Source organism: Urtica dioica, chromosome 5 (genome assembly GCF_054948205.1).
Source record: "Urtica dioica subsp. dioica isolate 48M chromosome 5, U.dioica_male_clone48M_v1_H2, whole genome shotgun sequence".
Lineage (NCBI taxonomy): Eukaryota > Viridiplantae > Streptophyta > Magnoliopsida > Rosales > Urticaceae > Urtica > Urtica dioica.
In genome coordinates, this window is record NC_142760.1 from 21,164,150 (window position 1) to 21,184,434 (window position 20,285).

The 20,285-nt window shown below is 40.4% G+C and overlaps 1 protein-coding gene across 1 annotated transcript; it reads right to left on the reverse strand.

The window, feature by feature from the left end:
* Window positions 1-291: 291 nt before the first annotated feature.
* On the reverse strand, window positions 292-5,031 carry LOC149397608 (uncharacterized). The gene is made up of 5 exons (XM_089614286.1): window positions 1,775-5,031; window positions 1,410-1,597; window positions 1,197-1,343; window positions 591-683; window positions 292-533 (listed from the first exon to the last, which is right to left on the reverse strand). Exons 1-5 carry the CDS (start codon window positions 5,029-5,031, stop codon window positions 292-294), a joined length of 3,927 nt encoding a protein of 1,308 aa, XP_089470412.1.
* Between the last annotated feature and the right edge of the window lie 15,254 nt (window positions 5,032-20,285).

Below are 20,285 nucleotides of genomic sequence, written 5' to 3' on the forward strand. Positions count from 1 at the left end.
AAGAACGCCACAAGGAATTGCCTTGATAAGTTCTTCGTTTAGGGCTTAAAATTTCAGAGAACTAATACTCACACAATTGTTTGATAATCAAAGATGGTCTGTCTTCTTCTTCCACACAATTGATACAAATACTCAATTCGAGATTATGGTTACAAAAACCAAAGAGACGACATAAATCTCGAATTAACACAAAAAACGAAATAACTCTCAGACCATAAACTCACAAACGGTTGCAAGAAAACCAACAGTCTCACACACACATAAAATTCGTTTATCCCTTTGGGCTTGACTCTATTTCGGATTATTGCCTTGAGTTTGGGCTGAGATCATGTTGACGATTCTGGGCTCTTCTATGGCAATATTTTGGGCTCCAAACTTGTGAAGTAGGCTGGTCACTTGCTCTTTGAATCTCTTGGTTCGGGCTCGCGTCATTGGGCCCTCCGGTGTATCCTTGATTGAATGCGAATGCATGTTCGTGGTGATGTCCTCATCATTGCCCCCGGGTTGGAAAGGATTTGCCCTCAAATCCAAAACTGCATGAAAAGGAGACAAATCAGCAACATTAAAAGTAGCACTCACATTATACTTACCTTGGAGATCAAGTTTGTATGCATTGTCGTTGATTTTCGACACCACTTGGAATGGACCGTCGCCGCGGGGGAGTAACTTGGACTTGCGTTCTTCTGGAAAACGTTCCTTGCGCATGTGAATCCAAACCCAATCTCCGGGCTGAAACAAAACTTTTGTGCGCCCTTTGTTTGCTTGCTTTGCATATTGATCGTTGCGTCGCTCAATGTTGGCCCGAACTTTTTCGTGGAGAGATTGTACAAAATCAGCCTTCCGTGCGCCATCGAGATTAACCTGTTGAGAACTAGGCAAAGGAAACAAATCCAAAGGCGTAATAGGATTGAAACCATACACAATTTCGAAAGGTGAAAATGTAGTGGCTGAATGCTTGCTGTGATTGTATGCAAATTCGACATGAGGCAAACATTCTTCCCAAGACTTAAGATTAGTTTTGATTATGGCACGCAACAAAGTAGACTATGTTCTATTCACAACTTCCGTTTGCCCATCAGTTTGGGGGTGACAAGTGGTAGAGAAAAGTAATTTCGTACCTAATTTTGTCCACAATGTCTTCCAAAAATAACTCAAGAATTTCGCATCACGATCGGAAACAATGGTTTTAGGCATACCGTGGAGTCGTACGATGTCGCGGAAGAACAAGTTGGCGATGTTGGAAACATCGCTGGTCTTCTTGCAAGGGCTGAAATGCGCCATCTTGGAGAACCGATCAACGACAACAAAAATGGAATCATTTCCCTTGCTAGATCGAGGGAAACCTAAAACAAAGTCCATAGATAAATCAATCCAAGGAGAAGTAGAAACGGGAAGAGGAGTGTACATACCATGGGGCTGACTTTTTGATTTAGCCTTTTTACAAACAATGCAATTTCCACAAATTCGTTCAACATCTTTTCGCATGTTCGGCCAATAAAAATTTGATTGCAAAATAGGCAGCGTTTTAGCAACACCAAAATGACCCATCAAACCACCACTATGTGCCTCACGAACAAGTAATTCACGCATAGAACCACTAGGCAAACATAGCTTGTTTTTGTAAAACAAAAATCCATCATGCAAATAAAATTTTCCAAAAGCTTTTTGTGAACAGTTTGCATGAATTTCACCAAAATCCGAATCATCTTTGTACAACTCTTTTATTATTTCAAAACCCAACAAGTGTGCACTCAAAGATGAAAGTAAAACATACCTCCGAGAAAGGGCGTCGGCTACCACATTCTCTTTACCTGATTTGTACCGAATGACGTAAGGAAAAGGTTCGATGAACTCTACCCACGTCGCATGTCGTTTATTCAACTTGTGTTGTCCTTTGAGGTACTTTAAGGACTCGTGGTCGGTGTGAATGATGAACTCTTTGGAAAGGAGATAGTGTTGCCATGTTTCCAAAGCGCGGATGAGTGCGTAGAGCTCTTTGTCGTAGGTCGGGTAATTCAGCGATGCGCCTTTCAATTTCTCGCTGAAATACGCCAAGGGACGTCCTTGTTGCATAAGGACAGCGCCAATACCAATGCCTGAAGCCTCGCATTGAATTTCGAAGGGCTGGTCAAAATTGGGCAGCGCCAAAAGAGGAGGATTGATGAGGCGCTCTTTCAAAGTTTGGAATGCTCCCTCTTGCTCGTATCCCCATTGGAATCCAACATCTTTTTTGATTAATTCGGTCAAAGGGGCTGCGATGGTGCTGAAATTGGGAACAAAGCGACGGTAAAATCCCGCAAGGCCGTGGAAGCTTCTAACTTGTTGCACGGTCGTTGGTGTTGGCCACTCTTGAATTGCCTTGACTTTCGCGCTATCCACGGAGATTCCTTTAGCGCTGACTACGAAACCAAGAAACACAACTTCGTCCGTGCAAAAAGAGCATTTGGACAAGTTAGCATATAATTGTTCTTTGCGCAACACTTCAAAAACCATGTTCAAATGAATCATGTGGTCATCAAAAGTCATACTATAAATCAAGATATCATCGAAATAAACAACCACAAATTTCCCAATGAAAGAACGAAGTACATGGTTCATTAAGCGCATGAAAGTACTCGGAGCATTTGTTAAACCAAACGGCATGACTAACCACTCGTATAAACCTTGTTTTGTTTTGAAAGCTGTTTTCCATTCATCACCCTCTTTCATTCTTATTTGGTGATAACCACTTCGCAAGTCAATTTTTGTAAAAACACACGCACCATGCAATTCATCAAGCATATTATCTAATCTAGGAATTGGAAATCGATAGTTTACCGTGATGAAGTTGATGGCGCGACAATCTACACACATGCGCCAACTGCCATCTTTTTTTGGGACGAGGAGAACGGGCACCGCGCATGGACTCAATCTCTCGCGGATGTATCCTTTGGCCATGAGGTCATCAATTTGTCGCTGGAGCTCCTTTGTCTCGGTTGGATTAACACGGTACGCTGGACGATTTGGAAGGGTAGCGCCGGGGACTAAGTCAATTTGATGTTCGATGCCGCGGATTCGTGGCAAACCGGATGGAACATCATCGGGAAAAACGTCCGCAAAATCCTGTAACAATTCCACAACAAGACTAGGCAAACTTTTGTCAAGTTGGTCAGCGTGTAAAAGATGTCCTTTGTGCAAGAACATCAGAATCGGTTTTTCATTAAAAATTGCCTTTTTAACCTTGCTTGCACTCACTAAAATTTTTTGTTTTCTCTCATGGGTTTTGACCAGAGTTTGATTGGCTTTTTCTTTGGTACTCGTGGTCTGTTTGGGAGAATGGCTAATGTGTTTAATGTGGTTGGCATTTTGGTGGAGGTGAGCTTGATCTTTGAGGACTTGGGATGGAGAAAGTGGGGAAAGAACAATCTGATGGTTTTTGTGCACGAATTTGTATTTGTTGGAAAGACCGTCATGAACAGTACGTCGGTCGAATTGCCAAGGGCGGCCAAGGAGGAGGTGACACACTTCCATTGGTGCAACGTCGCATAAAACTTCGTCCTCGTATTTGCCAATTTTGAAAGGGACAAGGACCTGGTCGGTGACGCGTACTTCGCCACTATCGTTCAACCAATGGAGCTTGTACGGGTGAGGATGCTTGGAGGTTGGCAAGGACAGCTTGTGGACAAGGATGGTGCTTGCGACGTTGGTGCAGCTGCCGCTATCAATAATGAGGCTGCACACTTTGTCATGGATATGGCAGCGAGTGTGGAAGATGGATTCTCGCTGCGCGTGCTCATCATCGTCTTTGGCGGAAACACTAAGCACTCGCCGGGTGACCAAGGTGAGTTGTTCATCTTCAACTTCAACCTCATAGTCGTCGTAGGTCGGTTCGCCATAATCAACACCGGTTTGGGTTGCTGCCTCATCGTCCGTGATTACATCGCCGTCGGGTAGGAGAATCATGGAGCGCTTGTTTGGACATTCGGAAGCAATATGGCCTTTACCTCGACACTTGAAGCAGGTGAGGTCGCGGTTACGTTGAGGGGTCGAAGCGGGAAGCTTGCCTTTGTTCACGGGGTCGGGAGGTGGTCGTTGGTGATGGACGGTTGGTAAGGCCGATTGTGGCTTCGGAGGAGAGTATTTGTTTTCGTCGGTTTTGGGGAAGGTGGATTGCCATGGTGTTTTGTCGGGGAAGCGGTTGTATCTTGTGGAGTCTGTTTTGAGCTGTTTCTCGACCACTATTGCCATATGCACCAAATCCTCCATGTCGATAAACTGTTTGATTTCGACTTGGCGTGCGATATCTCGGTTGAGACCGGACAAGAAACGGGCCATGGTTGCCTCCCGTTCTTCGTCAACTCCGGTGCACATGAGAGTCATTTCCAGGTCTTGAAAGTACTCTTCAACTGAGCGTGAACCTTGTCGAAGACGCTGAAGGCGGTTGAACATGTCGCGGTAATAATGGGTCGGAATGAACCGCTTGCGCATGACTGTTTTCATCTCGTCCCATGTGGCAATGGGCTGTTCGCCGGCACGTCGTCTACTAGTGGAAATCTGCTCCCACCATATCAAGGCATAGTCACTGAATTCCGTGGCGGCTAGCTTCACCTTCCTCAAATCCGAATATTGGTGACAATCGAAAATGAGTTCAATCTTCCGCTCCCAATCAAAGTAAGCGTCGGGGTCGTTCTTGCCGTTGAAGGAAGGAACACGCATTTTGATGCCGCGGAAATCATCATGATGGTGACGGTGGTGTGCATGAGCTCGTCCTCGAGGGTGATCAAAATCCAAAACATCGGAAACAACTTGTTCATCGTCGTCGTTCGTCCAAGTTCCACGATGCGCTGGTGGAAGGCCTCGTCCGCGTGTTTGTCCGCGGCGTGATGGAAAACCACGTCTTTGGCCTCCTTGGTGGTAGAACGGGTTCTCGAAGTCAGGTGCTTGCCATTGCTCGGTGTGCACAAATTCGGCAGTTTGATGTTGTTCGATGTTGTCTAAGCGAGCAAGAATCGGATCGAGGAACCGCTGCATGGTGTGGACAAGGTCGTCCATCGTCAAAGGTGGTTGTGAGGATGAAGCACTATCTCGTCGAGGAGTTGTCATGAATCTGCGTAAATGAACAGTAGTATATATATACGATATATAAGGTTAATGGTCCTCACAAAATCACTCCCTTACGTGTTTCGCTCGTAATTTGGAAATTCACTCGTGTTTGGACACTCAAATATGGCTTTTGCTATAATGTAACACTCTGCCTTTTTCCGCTCGTAAGTCCTCTTAAAATTTTAAAACTCAAACAGAAAAACGATCAAGGTGGTGGTGGCTGAAGGAAAAAGCTTGGAAAAAAAAAGGTAAAATTTTCGACGGTGAACAGTAAAATCCGTACAAAATGGTAAAAAAAAAAAATCACTTTCGTGAGAGGGAGCTCAAAACGCTCAGAATCACACCAGGATGCCAAAAATACAATAAAATTTCTTCTGGAATTTTTTTTTTTTGTACTCTTTTTTTTTTTTTTGGCTAAGAACTGGAATGGTATATGCTAAAAGATTGAGGAGAAGAAGTATTCTGGGATATATAATCTGGAAGAAAGTATTTTGAAGGAAATGAAAAGAGATAAATTAAACACACAAGAGAAAGAAAAAAAAAATTAAAAGTTTTATGGAGAGATAGAGTTTTCTGGAGGGACAAAACTTTCTGGAGAGAATACCTTTCTGGAGGAAAACTTTCTGGAGAGAATAACTTTCTGGAGGAAAACTTTCTGGAGATTTTTTTTTTTTTTTTTCGCGTTTTTTCTTTCTTCTCTTTTTTTTAAGAAAGGGTAAAAAAAAAAATTGACTAATTGAGAGCCTAATCTCTGATACCAAATGATGGAGAATCCCTTCGAGAGAATGAAAGGAGCCTCGGATCAAAGCGGAACGAACGTGGAGTCGTCTCGAGAGTCGAAATACTTGATCAGTTTGGTCTTGAATTTGCAATTTCGGATGTTGTTTGTGGATTTATGGTTTGTATAGATTTTGGTCGAATTCAGATAAGGGTCGTAGAGGTTGTATGGAATGAAAATCGCCACAATAGTTTATGATTCGAACTATTGATAAGATTGGATGAACAAGAACGCCACAAGGAATTGCCTTGATAAGTTCTTCGTTTAGGGCTTAAAATTTCAGAGAACTAATACTCACACAATTGTTTGATAATCAAAGATGGTCTGTCTTCTTCTTCAACACAATTGATACAAATACTCAATTCGAGATTATGGTTACAAAAACCAAAGAGACGCCATAAATCTCGAATTAACACAAAAAACGAAATAACTCTCAGACCATAAACTCACAAACGGTTGCAAAAAAACCAACAGTCTCACACACACATAAAATTCGTTTATCCCTTTGGGCTTGACTCTATTTCGGATTATTGCCTTGAGTTTGGGCTGAGATCATGTTGACGATTCTGGGCTCTTCTATGGCAATATTTTGGGCTCCAAACTTGTGAAGTAGGCTGGTCACTTGCTCTTTGAATCTCTTGGTTCGGGCTCGCGTCATTGGGCCCTCCGGTGTATCCTTGATTGAATGCGAATGCATGTTCGTGGTGATGTCCTCATCACGTGACCTTCATATTCTATATCTTTTTCATAAGGACATAAGCATTCATGCATATTCAAATATCATAAAAGCAATCAAGGCATTCAATAGAAGGAAATATTTAAAGACACAACTATGTGTTCATAAATAATGTAATAAAACATAAAGAAAGAAAGATTCATCCTTTCTGGAATAGCCATAAAGGCTACAATCCAGAAAACCTCGGATTATTAAATGACACATCCCATGTTCAAAAATAAATCCAAAAATGAAAGTAATAAAACTAGCGGGAAATTAGATCTTCAAACGGAGCATGAGCTTCTCTACAATTCGGGCTTGAATCCGACATTGTTCAGCAAGCTCGTCTACACATGTGTGCTCCATCAGATCTGCTCTGCAACAAGAAAAGAAGTATGCTCATGAATAATTATCCTCAAAACATTTTTAGGATATCTTTAATCATGAATTTTAAGGTACCATACTAGCATTCTTCTTGTTTTTCTCAAGCTCAGCCAAGTACAAAGGACAATGCCTCTTCCAATGGCCTTCAGTGTTGCAGTGGTGACATTTACCAATGCTTTCTCGCTTCTTTTCTTTTCCTTTTCCACTTCTCTTGAAGTTCTTCCTTTCCTTCTTAGCGGGACCTTTCCCCTTTGAAGTATTCGGACGTGCCTTAGATGACTCAGCACCAGAAGTCAACTTCTTCTTGGTCTTAGGCGAAGAACTCTTGTCAGCATAGAGAGCTGACCCTTTGTTCTTCCCATGTCGAGTGATAGACTCGAAATTCTGTAGTTCATTCAACAGCTGAGACAGTCCATACGTCAACTTGTTCATGATGTAGTTGGACGTAAACTGTATGAAGTCACTCGAAAGGGAATTCAGGATTATTCCCACCTGAGCAACCTCATCCATCTGTGCCCTATGGAGTTCAGCTTTGGTGAAGTAGTTAGTCATCTTCATGACATGATCCCTCACCGGAGTTCCCGCAGTCATCCTAGTGCTAGTGCACTTATGGGTGAGCTCAATGCGGGCTTGCTCGCTTTGCATCCCAAACATTTGTTGCAACGAGTCAAGGATCTCCACAACGGTCTCCTTCCCTTCCATCTTAGTTCGCAACGCATCAGATATGCTTGCGAGCATGTAGGCCACCGCCTTGATATTGGGAGTAGTCCACTTGTCATAGTCCTCCTTCAAGTTCTTGGAGGCACCATGAGCAGGAAGAGGAGGTCTGTCTTCAGTGAGGATAAAGCGAATGCTTTCACAAGCACAATGTCGAGATTCGACTTCCACTTAGGGAAGTTATCTCCAGTCAGGACGTCTTTCGACAACAGGGCCATAATAGGGTTCGACATGATTACTAAAAACATAAAAGTACATTTATTAACAATATGAAAAGAAATAACTATCAATATAATTTAGGAAATAAAAACTATAATGCAAACAAGCACGGGATAAAATACTAATCAAAAGAACCCAGTTTTTATATTCCAAGGTAATTCGACTAATAGCCACAGTCCGTTTCACTCTGGTGACGTAACGGAGTGCACCTAGTGAAAATGAGAACCATCTCAGATTAATGAGCAATCATAGTACATGCACCTTCATAACTATGCTCACTAACTACCAATTTTATAGGAATCTTTGGCCACATGAGCAACCACCGGTTGGTTCATGCATGAGTCAACCCAACATTTCAGTGAAAGAAATCTAGCTCATACGCACTAGCGTAACTAGTACACGCAGAGATCAACCCTCCCACCTATCGTCAGAAACACAACCTTGGTATTGGAATCAGAAAAGCCCTTCCGAATGGAACTGACCACCATGTTTAGAAAACCGCCGGTCACGAGGGGATCTTTTATCCTCACGGTGTTGTGTCAATGTTGGAGACCTACGACTCAATATACTTTCAGTATTTTAATTTTCCTAGCATTAACTTTAATCTAGGTGATCCACTCGAGTTAACTAAGTCATATTAAAAACTCGAGTGTTTCTAAGCTACCCTTAAAAAACAGATGTTTCGATATAGCTTAGTGATTAGGAATTCGTGAAATCTAGTCTTGATTATCCTAAAAGTATTCCATCACAGAAAAAGCTCCCAGTAGAGAAGGTGAGACACTAGGTCTTCTTAAGTACCTCTCAGCTTAGCCTCTTATCGGCTTGGTGACAAAGCTCTCCGATCCGTTCAACTCATTCATTAATTAACTATCCTAATCCAATTAGACAATTTTAATGAATGAAAGCCCATGACAACCATTAACATACGATACATGATCTAAGTTATAGCATACAAGCATGGCATAGTAATTAAATAAACAAGCAAGAGCATGCAAGAATGGTTTGATTCGGATTGATCGTTTCCTATTTGATTCTATAAAGTAAATCAAGATAAGCCCAATCATATTGGCCCATGGATTCAATTGGGCCCATTCTTATGTCCCTTAGAAAAATAAATCAATATCAAATTATTTAATTTTTCTAATTTTTTTTTATCGAAAAAATTAATTAAGTAAGGGCTCATTCCAATGTCCCATTTAAAATAAATCGATATCATAATAATTTATTTTGTAATGTTTTAAATAAAAATCATTAGGGCTCAGCCCATATAATTAATTAAATAAAACATTTAAAAACTTTTTTTTTAATGAGTGGGCCCGTGGGCCCACTAGGGTTTCCGGGCTGAGGCCCGGACGAATCCTCTAATCTTGACCTAGTCTTGAGGCTGCACCGGACCGCCGCCGCCACGAGGGCGCGGCCCGGCACTAAGAGGACGGCCGAGACTTGTCACAAAATTTTGTGACAAGTTTTCTTGTGGCGTAGTAGTGGAGGCTTTCTTCGTCCGTCATGCTTCTTCGTTGTGTGTCCGTCTCTCGCCGATCGTCGTGATCAAGAACATCGCACCATCGGACTACAACAATAATAATAATAATTACATAAAACCTAAACCCTTTGAATTTCGGGTTTACAAAAAAATCTAGAAAAGCGAGAATCAAATATTCTACGATCAAACCACGAATCACAATCCACATATCATATATTGAATTGCATGAAATTCACATCCACATATAATTTCATTCAAACCATATTTAAATTAATTACAAGAACAAATCAATTAATTAATCATAACATCTAGCTCTGATACCACTTGTTGGTGGATCGAGCGCGCATCGGGCACGAACGATCGCTCCGATGCGACTCGTTTGAGATGATTCCACCATATAACCATATTAATGCGGAAAAATAATTAATTACGCTGATCATAAGCTAATTAAATTATGGTTATAATTAACAAGATCTAGTTATGTTTAATTAATTTAATTCACGAGAGCATATTTATCAAGCAACCGATTTGAGCGAAAAACGAATACTTACATTGATTTTCGGTTCAGTTACAGAACGCTCCTAAACCAATCGCGTACTCCTTGCGTCATCTTGATGAAGGACTCGAGGATGACCCCTTAGTCTTCCGAAACGTAATCTCCGAGACGAATAAGAAAGATGAGTGGGCACAGTCTTTATCTCACTAGATCACGAAACTAGGTGTTTCGAGATCTCGCTCTTATTTTACTAAGAATGGAAACAAATTTCCGAGGGGAAGAGAAGCAGAAGTGCACGGCCAAGGGAGGCTAGGATGCACGAAATTTTTCACAAAAATTGCATAAAATAATTGCATATTTTTGCCTTCTCATGAACCCCTATTTATAGTAGTAAAAGGAGATATTCATGGAATCTTCCAGAATATTTTATTTCCTTTTATTGTGTTCACACTAGTGGATTAAATCTAGGTCATTGGATCTCAACAAGTGAATCCTACTTTTTCTCTCATCCATCAGATCAATATCTATGGGATATTATTCTTTTATTTAAATAGAGAATAATTTATTTAGTGAGATAATAAAGGAGAATATATTATTCTCCTAAATATTCTCCTAAATACTTTCCTTTAAATAAGGAGAAAATATATGACAATATCTTATATTTTTCTCTCTCCTTTATTTAAACAACTAAAGAGAAAATATTGGTAAATACCAATATTATAAAATTCGAATTTTAGGCACACGGCCAAGGGGGGATTTACGCAAATCCTAGTGCCAAAATTCCCAAATCCGATTTTCATATTTTGTGCAAGGCCTAATTGCTTAAAACCCAATTAATTATTTATTTACTTGGTCCAACAATAAACAAATAATTAATAATTGTTTATTTACTTGATCAAACAATAAATAAACAATTCTACCATAAATATTTATTTAATTTTGCGAATACCCGTTTTCCAGAATTAATGCTGTCAATCACAATTACAGCAAGTGAGATTAATAATGATAAACATTATTATACGAAAGTTCTTATCCGCCTTTATCAGAGCCGAATCGGGGACTATGGACCTAGTAATAGAAGCTTAACAAATCCGATGAAAAAGACGAAATAGTCCTTTCTCTTTTTTCCATCGATTCGTCTAATCTTGGTCAAATACTCCACCTTGTAAGCCAAGACTGAACTCTCCTTTATACTAGAATTATATTTACTCATCGTGACGAGTGTCTACTGATATAGTCAGTTCGTGATCAAGATCCTCCAGGTTCAACCCGTGTCAAGAGAAGTCAATTTTTCCGTTATACTTCTCTTGATACATATCAACCCTAAGCATTGTTGCTTCCCCAGCGAAAGATTCTTTCGAACGTTACTTACTTCGAAAGTGCTAGCAATCTATCGGTTCTGGAATCAACCCTTAGGTGAGTGAACATTAACCTTCTTTCAGGAAGGCTGGATTCCGTATCTGTAAATCACTTCCCACTCGAATCATGCTCTGAGAAAACTCCCAAGACATAAGCTGTGATTAGCATGAATAGCCTTTTAGCGAATGAGTCAAAGAGCTCAGTAACATAACCCAGTGTCCATGATCACTTCAGGATTTAGATCAAGTCTCACTGTGACCATCATACTGACCTCGGTTAGTGTGTCGTAACGGTCCTTAAACGACACATCTACACCAAGACATGTCCAAGTCGCACACTTACCACAAGTGTAGAATACTCCCACATAGGGATTAGCCTTCACCTATGTGTTCCACATATAAGACTTTAGATATAGCTTTCCAGGCGTATATCAGTCATCGACCTCGTTTTAGCTCACCGCCCGAACTCAGGTGCCCAACACGTGACTCAGTTTAATACGGAGGCTATGGAAGATAGTTTTTATTGATTCTAATTGTTTAGAACTCAACCCACTAATCATATAATGCTAATAAAGTAATCTTATTATCGAATTTAGTAATCATTATCTTCAAGTGGGCAATATTCCCAACAGTTCCCATACACACCACAGATAGTCGAGCACTAAATTCCACGGGACACCATATTTGTGAAGTAGGGAGACAACCAGAAATAACACGCAAGAGAAAGGCCTTAACTTTTGGCAGAGCTCGTAAGTTCCAGATAGATTCAAAAAGCCCTTAACGTGGGAGTGAGAGGTCGCTTGGTCATCGCACACCTTTGCAAGTCGGTAACCAGACTTCACAAAGTAGTTACTGGACAATTCAGGGTTCCAGTAGTGTCTGTCTAGTTGGCGTCCACTGCCAATAGGGATGCTCAATATCGAATCATAGTCCACAGGCCAACACACCTCCGAAAGTTTGTCTTCGCCCCAAAGGTCCGAGTTTTCGTCAATCAGATCCGTCACCTTAGCCGTTCGATTCTCTTCCGAAGGAATTGTAATCGGAGGCTTGGCGAGGAATCCATCAATCTTTAAACACCTTCACTGACTGTCCTTCAATGATACTCCTTATGAACGATGGACTGGCCGTAAAGTAAATCCTGGCCGCATCAAAATTTGGGGTTGCCCTGCACACGTGCTGAGACAAAAGACTAGCAAGTTGGCTAGTAGGTCAAAATTGTGCCTGTTTGTGGGATATCCAAAGGAAACTAAAGGATTCACATTCTATAGTCCCGAGGACGATAAGACTTTCATTAGCACGAATGCTCGTTTCCTTGAGGATGACTTTATGAAAGATGTAAAACCTAGAAGCAAAATTGTGCTTGAAGAAAAGTTGGGTCAGGAAGCTTCTACCTCATCTATAAGAACAGTTCTTACCCCAACTGAAACACAACCTAACTCATCAAAATCTCGTCAAGTAATACTTCGACGTAGTGGGAGGGCTACTCAAAAGTCTGACAGGTATATGTCCTATGGAGACACTCTCGTAGCCGTCTCCGACATGGATGACCCTGTTTCCTATAGCCAAGCGATGGCTTGTTCTGAATCAAACCTTTGGCTTGACGCCATGAAAGTTGAAATGCACTCGATGTATGTCAACAAAGTCTGGAAACTTGTAGATCTTCCTGAAGGGATTAAACCCGTAGGGTGTAAGTGGATATATAAGAAGAAAAGGGGTCCGGATGGGAACGTTGAGAAGTTCAAAGCATGACTTGTGGCTAAGGGTTATACCCAACAAGAAGGGATTGACTATGAAGAAACCTTCTCGCCAGTCGTGATGCTTTTATCCATAGCTGCAGCTCTCGACTATGAGATCTGGCAAATGGATGTCAAGCCGGCCTTCCTGAATTGCAATCTTGACGAGCGCATTTATATGGCTCAGCCAGATGGTTTCGTGAAAGAAGGTCGAGAGACCAAGGTTTGTGAGCTGCTTAAGTCCATTTATGGATTAAAGCAAGCATCTAGGTCATGGAATATTAGATTCGATGAAAATGTAAAGAGCTTCGATTTTGAGCAGTCAATAGATGAGCCGTGCGTTTACAAGTTAATGCACGAAGCTAAAGTTGTGTTTCTGTACTATATGTCGATGATATATTACTGTTGTCAATGGTGCCCACAAGAAGAGTAGTAGTGTCTATTTATGTACATTTGATGTCATATAGTCTTACGAAGACTCTTGCTTGAAATTGCTTATTCATTAATAAAAAGTTGAAACGTTCATTCAATCTTCCTTGTCTGAAGCTTTATGATAAAACCATAGTCTTTTAGTCCATAAACAAACTAAACAACTTACGAAGAGACAAATGTAGATTTGCATGAACAAACTCTTCGTAGTTTGCTTAAAACGATATATTCGCAATCTTAGGGTCAAAGGACTATTGACCTCAGTATGATTGTTAGAAGAATCTATGATGTCTGGTTATGAGGCATTGAGAGTTGGAGACTCTATAGTTCTTCTAGGTATCTTCCGAAGGTACTGAATTGACCAGTGCACTTCTAGAGACAATATAAGAACAAACCATTTAACCTCTTATGTCTCGAAGTCACTACGTATGAATTGCATCATGCTTACCTTAATCCTGAAATGAGACATGCCATTTCACACCTTAGTATTCTCATTTGAGAAAGTCAGAGTTCGGACTCACTATGTCATTCCGAACAGGGCCTATTGGTGAAATACTAAGTTGTGAGTATGTCATGAGTAACTTTGTGAAGTTCTCATAGATATGGAATTCATGTACAAGATTGCTGAAATGCAATGTATGTCACCTCATGCTTTGTTCCTTGGAGTGTGAATAAATGAACTGGCCAGTGTCCAAATTGAGTCCTGACTCTTTTGGATGAAACAATGTGACTTGTTAGCTCCTCGTCAATACATTGTTTCTAACTTATTCACAAGCGACAAAGGAGTTGAGGAAATAACAGCTAGAAGGGTAAAATGGTAATTTAGTAAATCCCGACTAGCTGATGACATTCATGAAGGGTAGCATAGATAATATTCAGTGGATCTGCTCATTATAATTAGGTGAATTCTTGAGTAGAAAATAAATTCATTTGAACCGAGAGATTTTCAGTGTCAGCTCTTTAGTGGAGTCAGTTGGCATTAAGCTAAACTTGGAAAAGGTTTGTGAACTTTTGAGTCCAAGTGTTTAGCTAAAGCTTTGTTCATTTGGGTCCATGAGGTCACTGTCACGAATCACATCGATAGGAATAGTTAAACTGGAAGCTAAGCCAAAACAAGAACGAAAATAGTCAAAAGGGTATTTTTGTCTTTTGAGACAAAGGATGAAGTGAATGTCAATAAATTTTTGACAAGGTCATTTTATGACATGTTTCACTCGGCCATGACTTGATCATTGGGCCTTGTGAATTAATTTCATTTCATAAGAATTTTATTTGAAAATTCTAAATGGGCCTTTTCTTATGTTGTCATGAACAAGTGAAGAAAATTCTAGAAGCCTTTTCTAGAACATGGTGGGCGCCCATAATACCCAAGATAGAGAGATTATTTTGTGCATAAATGTATTTAGATACTTGCCAAAAGAAAAAGAGGAAACAAATTTGCATATTAGATGCACAAGGGAATCGGCCAAGAGACTAATAGGCAAGCCAAGGAACAAAAAAGGAAACAAATCCTAGCCTTCTAGAAGGCTGCCTTGGGCGCCTAAGAGGAATGGGAAATAAGAGTTATTTTTCTCATGAATATGTGATATTCTATAGAAGAGGAAACTACCTTATTGAAGGTGAGACCTCTCCTATAAATAGGAGCCTCATTCTTCTCATTTTCATTCATCCAAGTTTAAGAGATTTGAGAGACTCTCTCTCTAGAACTTTGGCCGAAAATCCTCTCTCTCTCTCTCTCTCTAGTTTATTTTCGATTATTTCTTGTCTTGGCACCTAGGTCCTCACTCGACCTAGTGTTTAGCTCTGCGACTTCGAGACTCGTTCTTAAGTCGTAGTGTTTAAAAGTGCCCACTCACTGATTCCTTCTTTTCGAGTGATTTAGTGATAGAAACTTTCGTGGTTGCTCGAGGTGCCGAGGAAAAGAGACGTGCTGCGAGGAGAGACGAGCGTTGCAACTTTCCAAAAGCTTCTACAAGGTTCAAGCTTCAAGAAAGGTTAGTAACTTTAATAGCTCATATTAGTTTTTATTTACATGTACATGCTCTTGTCTAGGTTAGTAAAAACTAGTTTTACTTAAAAAGAAAATTTTTAAAATTCCGCCGCTTAACGAAGCGTTAAACTTTTTCTTAAACCCTAGATCGATTCCAACAAATGGTATCAGAGCTATGGTCAAAAGAATGCATGTGCATGTTTTTAAATTATGAGCTTGAAAATCGTTTTCGAAAGTTTACTAATTTTGTGACAAGTTAGAATTGTAATCTTAGATTTTTTTTTATTTATTGCTCATGCCTTTAAATTAAAAACCATGTTGATTTTCTATGAGTTTGGGATGATGTTAAAACACATTAGAATCAGTTCTAAAAGTTTTTAATTTTTTATATTGAAAAACGTGTTTTAAAGGTTTGAGATTTTTCGAGTAAATTTTGTGACTAGTTTTATTTTCTTGCTAGTTTCGTTTATTTACTTGAATCGTTTTATGCATGTTGTTATTTCTTTTATTCTATGTTATTACCCTGCTAATAAAACACAAATAAAAGCTTTAAACAACTTCATAAAACGTTCCGTTACACTCGATTCTTTTTCGCACCTAAAAGGACAAAGCTTTAATTTATTTCTTTTTCTTCGAGCTGGAATGTAAACCCGCATTAAAAGCGGCATAACTCTCTGCTCAGAAATCGAAATTTAATGATTCTTCAATCAAATTAAAGCTCTGTCTGTCCTCTGTCCAATGCCACCGGTTTCGGCTCAAAAGGACATCGGAGCCGCCAGATATGGCGATTTTACTCCGAGGTGCGCGGCTGTCTGAAACTCTAGTTTTTTAGAAATCCGGATTTTCAAACCCCACTACCATGAGTTATAGAACTCTAATGAGAAAACTTTCTTGAGCAAAAATGTTTTTCATATGAATATAAACATGATGTGTAAGATTAAAATGTTTTGATTTTTGAAAGTTTAATTGAAATTGAATCTTTACAAAACTAGTTTGAATTTTGAAAAACCGTTTTCACTTTCAAACTTGAAAATATTTTGTCATCCAAATCAAATAAATTTTCAAAATGTTTTCAAAACTATATCTATATCACATATGTTCAAAATCTATATGCTCTTGAAAATTTGAGTGGGAGGTCTCCTTGTAGACAAGCCGAAAAATAAAAAGATGTGTAATCTCAAACTTTCAAGTGTTCGAGTGAGTTGAAGTTCACACTTCCCTCACGCACTTTCCCGAAATAGAAAATAGGAAAAGATCGAGTATGTACCTTGTGCCTTTATGCACTAATACTGCTCTGAACATGTCGATCTAGGATTCTCTTCTAGTTGTCCGCTCTGTCGCTCTCTAACTAGGAAATTTGTTTCCGAACTTATAAGAGTCGATGAACCAACTCCAAAAACTAAGTGGGAGGGTTATATTCGTTGTTTGTAACCCACGATCCCCAACACTAATAAAAGATGCAATAACGTGGGACTAAGAGCCGCTCTTGCGACCCTCACTTAAATGTGAGTACTCCAAGGCGTTATTGCTTCGATCATTGCTCAATGAGCTATGTCCGAGAGTGATGCAATGATGGCAAGGCCTCCCCTTGGGGGATTGTTTTTCAAAGCTGATCTTTTGGACTAAGTGGTTGGTTGCACACTTAGGCTCAATCCCTAGTATCCTTCCTTAAGGCTCTGCGAAAGGATGTGAGTGATCAAACCAATTTACAAGGTGGCTAGTCAAAATGATGTACTGACATCTTGGCTTAGCATTAATGATGTGTCATTTACTTATAAATGGAGATTTTTTGCGGCCTTCTCTTGAGGGAGTAAATTATCGTTTAGTTTATAACACCTTTGGATTTTATAAAAAGTCTTAATAAAACTTAAATCCTAAACCAAAGACTAATCATAAACTTGTTTCAACTTAAATAGGCAATATGTCTCTCAACCCTCTCTCAATCTTTCTTTTCTCGAACAAACTCGAAAACGAAAACTACGTAGATTCGAAACGTAACCTCGACATAATACCTACCGTTAACAAGCACAAATGGGTACTCACCACCCCGTGTCCTCCTCTGACGAATGATGATTCAACTCAAGAGGACAATGACGCCTTAGCGGCCTGGCTACGATCCGATGAGATTGTGAGGTGCTATATCTTGGCATCTATGAACAATGTGCTGAAAGAGCAACATCATGACATCGAGACTGCCGCTGACATGCTCTACAATCTCCTTAAGATGTTTGGAGGGCAAAGGCGTCAAACAAGGCAACAAGCAGTCCGACAGTTTATGAACTGTCGCATGAAGGCTAGGACTCCTGTTGGAGACTTTATGATATTGATCATTAGTCATCTGAGTAAAATGGAAATTCTAGGATCTGAGATTGATGGGAAGAATGTCATAGATGTGATCTTAGAAACTCTCCCCGCATCTCTTGATACCTCCATGATGAACTATTCCATTAACAAGCTAGAGTACACTGTTACCAAGCTTATGGAGGAACTTTACACTGCTGTAAGTCTCACTAAGAGAAAGAGGAATCAAGGAGAGGCACATGCTACTGAGCAAAAAGCCTCCGCCTCTGGAACTGTGAAGAGACCTTACAAGGCCGATAAAAGGAACTGTCCCGCCTATCTCAAAGCAAAGGAACATAGTATTGTACTAGTTACCGAAGCATGCTTAGTAGCTGATAATGTATCAACGTGGATTCTTGACTCCGCTGCTACTAACCATATTTGTTGTTCCTTGAATGGTTTCAAGAAAACCAAAAGCTTAGAGGAAGGCGAGTTCTGTTTCAAATGGGGTGATGGGAGCCTGGTGTCTGCGAAGGCTGTGGGATCCGTGACGCTGTCTTTTGAAGACCGCACTTTAAACTTGAATAATGTTTATTTTGTTCCTACCTTTGGGAAGAACTTAATATCCGTTGCTCGTCTTCGTGAGCAAGATTATTGTTTAAAGTTCATTAAGAATGGAATTCGAATTTCGTTTCCTGATAATTCTTTCGTCACTGATGCATGTATGAAGAATGGTCTTTTTTACATCCATCCCACTCAACCTTCTCTTTTAGACATCGAAATAGATAATGATCTAATTAGGGAGCCAAAGAGGATCAAACTTTCTGAATCCTCCGATCTAACAAAATCAACATACCTCTGGCACTTGAGACTTGGTCATATCAGTCTAGATAGGATTAAGAGACTTGTGAGGGATGGTCCACTCCAAGCCTCTGCAATAGGTTCACTACCTACTTGTGAATCCTGCATAGAAGGAAAAATGACTAAGCGCCCTTTCTCCGATAAGGGTCCAAGAGCCACTGAGTTGCTGGAACTAATACATTCTGATGTATGTGGTCCGCTCAACCAACAGGCACGTGGAGGATACGAATACTTCATTACCTTCACTGATGATTACTCAAGATATGGGTTTGTCTATTTGCTTAAACACAAATCCGAGACCTTTAACGTATTTAAGGTCTTTAGGGCTTTAGTGGAAAAGCAAACTGGCAAAGTGATCAAAACCCTTCGATCTGATCGAGGTGGTGAGTATATGTCTGGAGAGTTCGATGACTTTCTTAAAGAAGAAGGTATCGCTTCTCAGCTTACCGCACCTGGCACACCTCAACAAAACGGAGTGTCAGAGAGAAGAAACCGAACTCTTATGGAGATGGTTAGATCAATGATGAATTACTCATCACTCTCGCTTTCCTTTTGGGGATATGCCCTCGAAACAGCCGCCTACATTCTGAACCAAGTTCCGTCCAAAACGGTTCCTGGTACTCCTTATGAACGATGGACTGGCCGTAAAGTGAATCTTGGCCGCATCCGAATTTGGGGTTGCCCTGCACACGTGCTGAGGCAAAAGACTAGCAAGTTGGCTAGTAGGTCAGAATTGTGCCTGTTTGTAGGATATCCGAAGGAAACCAAAGGTTTTACTTTCTATAGTCCCGAGGACGATAAGACTTTCATTAGCACGAATGCTCGTTTCCTCGAGGAGGACTTTATGAAGGATGCGAAACCTAGAAGCAAAATTGTGCTTGAAGAAAAGTTGGGTGAGGAAGCTTCTACCTCATCTGTAAGAACTGTTCTTACCCCAACTGAAACACAACCTAACTCATCAGAATCTCGTCAAGTAGTACTTAGACGTAGTGGGAGGGCTACTCAAAAGCCTGACAGGTACATGTCTTATGGAGACTCTCTTGTAGCCGTCTCCGACATGGATGATCCTGTTTCCTATAGCCAAGCAATGGCTTGTTCTGAATCAAACCTTTGGCTTGACGCCATGAAAGTTGAAATGCACTCGATGTATGTCAACAAAGTCTGGAAACTTGTAGACCTTCCTGAAGGGATTAAACCCGTAGGGTGTAAGTGGATATACAAGAAGAAAAGGGGTCCTGATGGGAACGTCGAGACGTTCAAAGCACGACTTGTGGCAAAGGGTTATACCCAACAAGAAGGGATTGACTATGAAGAAACCTTCTCGCCAGTCGCGATGCTTAAATCCATCCGCATACTCCTATCCATAGCTGCAGCTCTCGACTATGAGATCTGGCAAATGGATGTCAAGACAGCCTTTCTGAATGGCAATCTTGACGAACGCATTTACATGGCTCAACCAGACGGTTTCGTGGATAAAGGTCAAGAGACCAAGGTTTGTGAGTTGCTTAAATCCATTTATGGACTAAAGCAAGCATCTAGGTCATGGAATATTAGATTCGATGAAACTGTAAAGAGCTTCGGCTTTGAACAGTCAATAGATGAGCCTTGTGTTTACAAGTTAATACACGAAGGCAAAGTTGTGTTTCTGGTACTATATGTCGATGATATACTACTCATTGGTAATGACGTGGGTAAGTTATCTGAGGTTAAGGTATGGCTAGCAAAGCAATTCGATATGAAGGATCTAGGAGAAGCCGCGT

Bases quoted from the DNA above. Each gene is read 5' to 3' on its own strand.
- LOC149397608 (XM_089614286.1), bottom strand. From the start codon at position 5,031: ATGGACGACCTTGTCCACACCATGCAGCGGTTCCTCGATCCGATTCTT. The intron at 1,344-1,409 runs GTATGTACACTC...ACTTTGTTTTAG, and splicing joins ATCAAAAAGTCAGCCCCATG to GTTTCCCTCGATCTAGCAAG. The intron at 534-590 runs GTAAGTATAATG...CTTTTCATGCAG, and splicing joins ATACAAACTTGATCTCCAAG to TTTTGGATTTGAGGGCAAAT.